This window comes from Crocuta crocuta, unplaced genomic scaffold, assembly GCF_008692635.1.
Source record: "Crocuta crocuta isolate KB4526 unplaced genomic scaffold, BGI_CrCroc_1.0 scaffold187, whole genome shotgun sequence".
NCBI lineage: Eukaryota > Metazoa > Chordata > Mammalia > Carnivora > Hyaenidae > Crocuta > Crocuta crocuta.
In genome coordinates, this window is record NW_027532196.1 from 2,362,078 (window position 1) to 2,369,951 (window position 7,874).

The window sequence follows — 7,874 nt, forward strand, 5'->3', positions numbered from 1 at the left end:
ACTGATAATGGAAAAATGACGTGTGCTTCAGCTCCTTCATGAGGGTGCTAGGAGAGTCAAATCAGATCAACATTTGCTTTGTAAAGCATGTCTATTTCAGTGTAGATGAATTATTTTTAATCCCAGGTACCCTTTTCCCTAACCTGCCATTCTCTTCAGCTTCTTTCCACCCCATCTTAGTGGTACAGATTCATCTCTCTCCCAGGCACTTGTGCTCTCACCTCCCTTTCTTTTATGCAATTTTTAAAATCAGTCATTTACATTTTACAGCAACTGAAGTGTTGTCATCTCCTGATGGGGCTGCTGGTGTCCAAAGCAAGCTAAGAGGCATTTGTGAGAGTGTCTTTCTGAGTACCTTTGAAATCCTGCTGTGTTTTATCTAGTGTACTCACATGTTAGATGTAGATGGGCCCTTTCTTAGAGCTACCATATTTCAACAATTTCAGGGCCTCTTACTTTGTTTTGTTTTTGCACTTCAACATCTCTGAGGTCAGGATGTATTGTAATCATTGGTGTGCCCTACTTTAAATATCAGTGTTTTCTTTTTTTTAGTGGTTCATGAAATAATGGTTCATCTCACAATCACGAATGAAATACAACCCAGTTATCACAGAGATAATATGATCATAAACAGGATTCACTAGGGGTTAAGAAGGAAAATGAGGTTAAGGGGGTGGTTACTTTGGAATGAGATCAGGACACAAAGAGATAGACTGTTCCATTTTCTTCCACTTTTCAACTCTCCAGCATTACCTGGATATTTGGATTCTGCCCATTGATATCAGCTTTGGAAAGATCTGGAAAGTTTGGTAGATCAAGGAGAAAGGATGTGGGGCCATCTCTTTGCAAGGAAGGGTGCCCAGCATCTTGCCGGAATCTCTGTCTGGGGAAGGGTTGGTGTGCAGCTTGGTGGTCCAGATGCTCCCCTGGTGCTTCTTTGGAGAGAGGAAAGCTGGTTTCTGATGTAGAGTCAGTTTCCACATGGAGGTTATTCTAAAACAAACAAGCAAATGAACAAATAAATATGGGGCACATGACTTAAAAATACCAGCCTTAACAGTCCATTAAGTTCAGGAGCAAAGACAATTTCAGTGGCTGGAATTAAACCGGGATGGCATTCCCAATTCATTTTCATTCCCCCTGGTTTATTTACTCCACTTCAAAAAGCCAAATCATCAGGAAACTTCCTAGCCTGCTACTTGGGAATTTTCTGAGGGTTAATGAGTTATGGGATATTTATTACACACTGATGCACATCAACACAAAAGTCCTACTTTGAAGAAGAGGTGTTCATTCAGAACTGCAATCAAATTGTGGTTTCTTTCTCACAAGTTCAATTAATTAACCACTCTGGCATTAATTATAGCCCCAGTGTCCAGAGCTTGTTTCTTCGGTGCAGGCCATGAAACAAAAGATCTGACCAAACTGGATAAAATACTTGAGTCAAATCAATGATTATATCCATCCATTCATCCATCCATCCATCCATCCATCCATCCATCCATCCATCCATCCACCTATGCATTTCCCCATCCCATTCACCCATGCATCTGTGTATCCATCCATCCAGTCAACAAATGTCTACCACATGCTAGGCATAGGAGATAGAACCATGAACATGACAGAGGCCTTATTCTCTTAATGTGTACAGCTAGTATGGCAGATAAAATCATATCAGAGGGTATGTAAGAGGGAAGTAGAGGGAAGTAGAACATGATAGAGAGTGGGCAGGGACAACATTCAGTGGGTTTCTGGAAAAGCCTCCTTGCGAAGGTGAAACCTGAACACTTGCAACAATCTGGGGGAGGAATATTCTTGCAGAGGAAACAGCAGGTAAGACAGTCCTGAGCTGGGGATGAACTCAGCCCATGTGAGGGACAGAAAGAAGGCCAATGAGGCTGGTATGGAGTGAAGGAGGGAAAAACAGCATGCAATGAGGAGGAAGAGACAGGGACAGACAAAAAATAAGTGACAACAAGAAGGCATTTTGAAATTTAATGCCTTTATTCTCCAAAGAAAAGTGCAAGTCTAGTTGTTTTTCCCAGCTAGTAAAAAATGTCTCTATTTAGTTGTCATTTGGAGAAAGCTTTTCTAGTGATTGAAGGGTGTAGAAGTTGGACTTCTTTCCCAAACCAGCCCTTCTTCTCCTCTCGTTCTCCCTGGACCTCTCACTGGAGATTTCCTCCATCCCTTTGGGGATGGCATTTTCATGTTTACTGGTGAACGAAGATGTAGAGATAGAATTTCACCAGCGTTTGGGTCAGTGGTTAATGCTTTTGTTATTCTTGGGCATGTTCTAGGGTTTTGGAGTGTATATTCCAGCACACTGTCTCCATACGCACTCCCTGCCTCCACCGCAGTGCCTTTGACCCAGCCAAAGGGTTACATCTGGTATCAAAACACTCCTGACTCTGAGTACCAAAGGTCAAGAATGGCCAGAGGATGAAACACATGCAGCAGATAAATATCTTCTTAGAGAGCTAACCTGAGGGAATGGACTTTAAAAAAAAAATGTTTATTTATTTTTGAGAGACAGAGGGAAACAAAGTGTGAGTGGGGGAGGGGCAGAGAGAGAAAGAGGGAGACCCAGAATCTGAAGCAGGCTCCAGGCTCTGAGCTATCAACACAGAACTCGGGGTTTGAACCCATGAACTGTGAGATCATGACCTGAGCTGAAGTCGGATGCTTAACCAACTGAGCCACCCAGGTGCCCTAGGAATAGACTCTTCCTATATTTCTTTAAACAGAAATGGGACTGAGGAATAAAGTTGCTGGTGCAGGAGCCACCTTTGTAATGTTCCAAGAAGCCGAGTGCAATTCTGAGATAGCCTGTCTGCTGTTTCCTCCTTAAAGCCTGCAGTTATAGAGTTACAGAGGGGAGGAAGCATGTTTTTGCTTGCCCTCCCTTTTGCTCAAGAAATGTGGCCAAGAGCTGTGTCTTTGTTCACCTTTCCAGACACCTCTCTGCCATGGTTTTTGTCTCCTGGCACATCCTTGTAAAGGGAGTTGTCCTGGCATTCGCAAGCATTGCTCAATGCAATGAGGGCCAAATGTATTATGCTGAGACTGAGCCTAGCACATGGAGAGAGGAGGTGGGGGAGGGGAGGGCAGAGGAGGGAATGGAGAGAGAGAGAGAGAGAGAGAGAGGAAGAGAGGGAAAACGAGAAGCACGCTGTCTTCCCTCAACATGAGTTCTCTATCATTGTTCCCTTGCTCTTCTTTCAGGATCCCCAACCCTAAAACTTCTGCAACAGTGTTAGTGAACACAGTTGGATTCTCATTGAGAATTTCTTGCAGAGGATTTGTGAGTATAAGTCTCAGAGGGGGACCAAGATTTGTTTGCCAATTGCTTCAAGGATTGTCTGTGAATCCAGCCCTAACTTTGTTGTAGTAACTGGGACATACTGCTTAACTGGGTTAAAAATGGAGCGCTCTTTCCTTTACCCTGTAGTGAAGTACTCTTTCTACTTCTAAAACTCACATTTTAGAAGAGATAGGAAACACTACTTGGCATTTTGCTTAGGTGGCTGAAAAGGCAAGGACTGAATCTGATTGGTTTCTTGGTCTGAGTCTGGAATTTTCTTGGTAGGAGATACACCACCACAGAGTGATCCTGGCTTAGCCACGAACCAAGAAAACCCATTAAACATTCTGTGGCTCAATGATCCTCCATGTAAAACAGTCCCATGCTGTCCCAGCAGGATGGTCAAGACAACTCAGTTAGGTTGCATCTACACATGAGAAACAAAGAGAAGTGTAGAGTTAGGGCAATCGGCCGGCCAGCTCAGGCCACAAGCTCCTCTGCCAGGAATAGACTGGGGCTAGAGTATGTTTTGGCTTGAGTTCCGCACACAATTGTGGCTTTACTCCATCTTTTCCAAATTCTCCTGCCCATCTCCCAAATATGTTTAGTGTCTGTAAAGCTTTTGTACAATGGTAATAAAGAAACACCAATCACAATCTCTAAATATCTGAATTATCCTTGTGTCTTTATCAAAACATATTTAACTGGAAACCTTGGCTTTCTGGAAATGGTCAAGCTCCTAAACTTCCAGAAACTGGAAGCACTGGGGAAGGATGTCTTACAATGCCTCATATAAAATGAAACTCCACTCTATTCAATTAATAACAAGATTCGGGAGCAGCCATTATTTTGGAAATCTAGATTTTACATCTGGGGTGGGAGGCAGCAGACAGGATCTGCCAGCAGTGCAGGAGAAAGCCTTTACTTCCTCTTGTCTTAGGGACATGCTGCACATCTTCCTTGCAGAGGCCCCACCAGAGGTCTTTGTTGATGGCCATCACTCCATCCATAACAAAGAACATACCCACTGAGTGTCCTCCTTAAGTTATTCCAGCAGAGAGAAGATTCTCAGGAAGGGTGGATCTCAAAATAAAGATGTTAAGTAGTTTCTGTCTTACTCAGAAAAGCAAACACCTTTTTGTGAAGGTATTATCTTGGGAAAGTCCAGGAACTGAAGAAAGGAAAACGTCACCGTGCTTTCCAAGGTGCTGCAGGATTCATTTTGCCTAAACTCACATGACATAAAGAGGTCTACTTAGATTGAGAAAATATTTCTTTGCCCACAATGTGTCTTTGAGCTGATCATCAATCAGTGCTGCAACGCCAATAGCATTGTTCTCTCTGCAACTCTAATATAAGAGCTTGAATTACCAATAAAAAGAGGAACAGAAGAACTAACACTATTATATGGTTGATACACATGCACTGTTCAATGGCTGAGGCAGGTGATCTATAGCAGCCAAATTATATAGCTTCTGCTTGACATTCCCCATCTTTGTGCATAGCTCCTGTCCCTCTGTTATTTTACAACTATTCTTACCTAAAATCGAAAACAAAGTGATCATAAAATTAACAGTGATAAAATAAAATGGGAGCCATGTATTTTGCCTTAGAGAGCAGTATTGTGGCAAATACTGCAATTTGCCTATCCAATTCTCTCTCTCTCTCTTTCTCTCTCTCTATTTATTTCAGGTGGCCGTGTTCTGGCTAAAACTACATTTCTCAGCATCCACTGCAGCCAGAAGTAACCATGTGATACAGTTCTACCCAATGAAATGTAAATGGAAGGTGCTGGATGAGACTGCTGAATGGCAGGCAGTTAGTTTACCTGTTGCTTTTTCTCTCTTCTCCTTTCTCCTGCCTGGGATGTGTACACAAGTGCTTTGGGTAAAACAAGGCTGCTGGCAGGCATGAGGTCAAAGGCTAGTCTCTAAAGATGGCTGAATGGGCTTTCAACAATAGCCAAGTTATGGAAAGAGCCTACATGTCTATCAACTGATCAACAGATAAAGAAGACGTGGTTTATTTATACAATGGAATACTACTTGGCAATGAGAAAGAATGAAATCCTGCCATTTGCAGGAATATGGATGGAACTGGAGGGTATTATGCTAAGTGAAATAAGTCAGTCAGAGAAAGACAGATATCTTATGTTTTCACTCGTATGTGGAACTTGAGGAACTTAACAGAAGACCATGGGGGAAGGGAAGGGGAAAAATAGTTACAAACAGAGAGAGGGAGGCAAATCATAAGAAACTTTTAAATACAGAGAACAAACTGAGGGTTGATGGGGGCTTGGAGGAGAGGGGAGAATGGGTGATTGTCATTGTGGAGGGCAGTTATTGGGATGAGCACTGGGTGTTATATGTAAGCAATGAACCACAAGAATCCTCCCCCAAAACCAAGAGCACACTGTACACACTGTATGTTAGCCAACTTGACAATAAATTATATTTTTAAGAAAGGTGGCTGAATGGAAAGATAGGGGGGACTGGGTCCCTGAGGGCATCGTAGAGTCATCATACCAGTCCTGACTTAGTGACCTCTGAACTTCTTTTACCACTACCACGAACTTAACGTTGACATAGACAATGCTGCGGCATCGGTAGCAACATTCCCTCCCTCTAGTGACTCTAATTTTAGAGCTGCAACTACCAATGAAAAGGGAACAGCTCTGTTCAGTTAAGTGACTCGTAGTTGGGCACTCTGTTCTGTGCAGCTGAACACCATCAGCAGAGGTACTGACAGGGCATTTAGTAAGTCATCATGGTGAACTTCACGGTGTCAGGGAGGCTACAGATGCCAGCTAACTTTCCTAATAGCCTATTCCAAATCTGCCATCCATACCCTTCTCCACAGATTTACAGAATCTGCTCATTGTTTCAGTATCTATATCTTATATTTCTCAAATGTATTACTCACTGCGTAATGTAATATTTCCTTTAATTTGTCCTAAAATACTGTCATTAAATTTCAAGGAGTTTGCCCTCAATAAAAGAAACCAGAGCTCCTTGGACAAATGGCTGATTCCAGAGTTCGGGCTGGGAAATATAGGTGAATTTGGGATACTTCTGATGTGCCAGAAAATGAGGAAGTTTTAGTGGTTAATAGTGTCCTCTCTGGGGTGCCTGGGCAGCTCAGTCTGTTAAGCATCTGACTTCGGCTCAGGTCATGTTGTGACTTTTCCACCAGGCCACCATGTCCCTGGTGGCGTTTCCTAGGTCATTTGGAGGCCCCTGGGAAAGATGAATGGAGAAGAAAAAAGTCTCTCATTGGTAGATTGGGGACAGTTTCTAAGATGCTAAGCCCAGATGCTTTCTCATTTGTGTCCTTTCTTCCCAGGACATCACTGGCCCAACCACTGTCTCCAGCCACTGCATGGCCATTGTGGTCATCCTCGTGACCAAGGTGGGTCACCACAGCCACATCAAGTTCAAAGTGATCACAGCATTGAGAGTTTCCAGCCAGCCATTTGGCACAGCTAGAGGGAGAGGTTCTTTGGAGGTACATAGGGCAAACTAGGGTGATCAGCTGTAGGGGAGGCAATCAAGGTGTGGAAATGAGTGGTGGGTCCACCTTTGGAGAAAGCATGCTAAGCAACATTGTCCCAGTCTGCAAATAGCCACCTGCCTTATTCCACAAATATCTACCAAAGGCTGGTATGTGAATAAAAGGGCTTATCTGACCATTTCCAGAATCCCAGAAGAGGCATAAACTGATGGCCGGCTCAGAGAGTTTTAGTGCCTTATTTTTTTATTTTTTAAAAGGCTGTGGTAACTATTCCCAGATTAACACTACCAGGCAGACTTAGAGGCAGACGGGATGGCAAATTTCTGGAGGGCAATGAACAAGCATATCTGCAATCTCAAAGCCCACACCCTCCAATTCCACCAGCTCAGGGGGCACCCAATAAGTACTAGTTGATGATAATGATGGCTACGGGCCTAGTTAGATTTCATTTTAATTAGGCTCAGGCTACAGGCCTCATTACCCCTAATGGGGCTTTTATGTGGGATTCTAAAGAAAAAAACAATCTAGGAATCTTCTATTGAAGATATTAAAGAAGATATTATTAGCAATGCTTTTGGTCTCATAGACTTTGAACAACAAACAACAGAGATTATAATTAATGTCACTGCAGCCTCTCTCCTTAAAACATACTAACAATATAGCTAATTAGCAATATGTCCTCATTTGGGGCTGGACATCTGCATATTATTATCGACAATGCTAGTTTCCTTTTTCCAGATTAAAGGAAGCCATACTGCACCCAGGCATATGGCCATTCTCCTTTCACATTAAAACACTCCGTTTTTCTTCTACTCATGATAAACACACTCAGAGCTTTATCTGTGCTAGGCATCGATTTTTGTCTGGAACATTTCCACGCATCTAAAAATAAGTTCAAGAATGCCATTGGTGGTATTTCAAAGGGAAGAGCAAAATTTCCCTGTTTGGGGAGATGAAAGAACGAAAGGGCACCCTGATTATCTTTACACATGATTGGGGAACAGGCGCTTCTAGGAAGAGAAAACCAGAATAAACAAAATGAATTTCAGGTGGTAAAATT

The 7,874-nt window shown here is 42.8% G+C and overlaps 1 protein-coding gene across 2 annotated transcripts in view; it reads right to left on the reverse strand.

Moving 5' to 3' along the window:
• ISM1 (isthmin 1) overlaps positions 1–7,874 on the reverse strand; it is a 75,319-nt gene that overhangs the window by 26,755 nt on the left and 40,690 nt on the right. For both annotated transcript variants that reach the window (XM_077777542.1, XM_077777541.1), the window contains exon 2: positions 754–993. In XM_077777542.1, the coding sequence (XP_077633668.1) occupies positions 754–993 (240 nt within the window). The remainder of the gene's footprint in view (positions 1–753; positions 994–7,874) is intronic.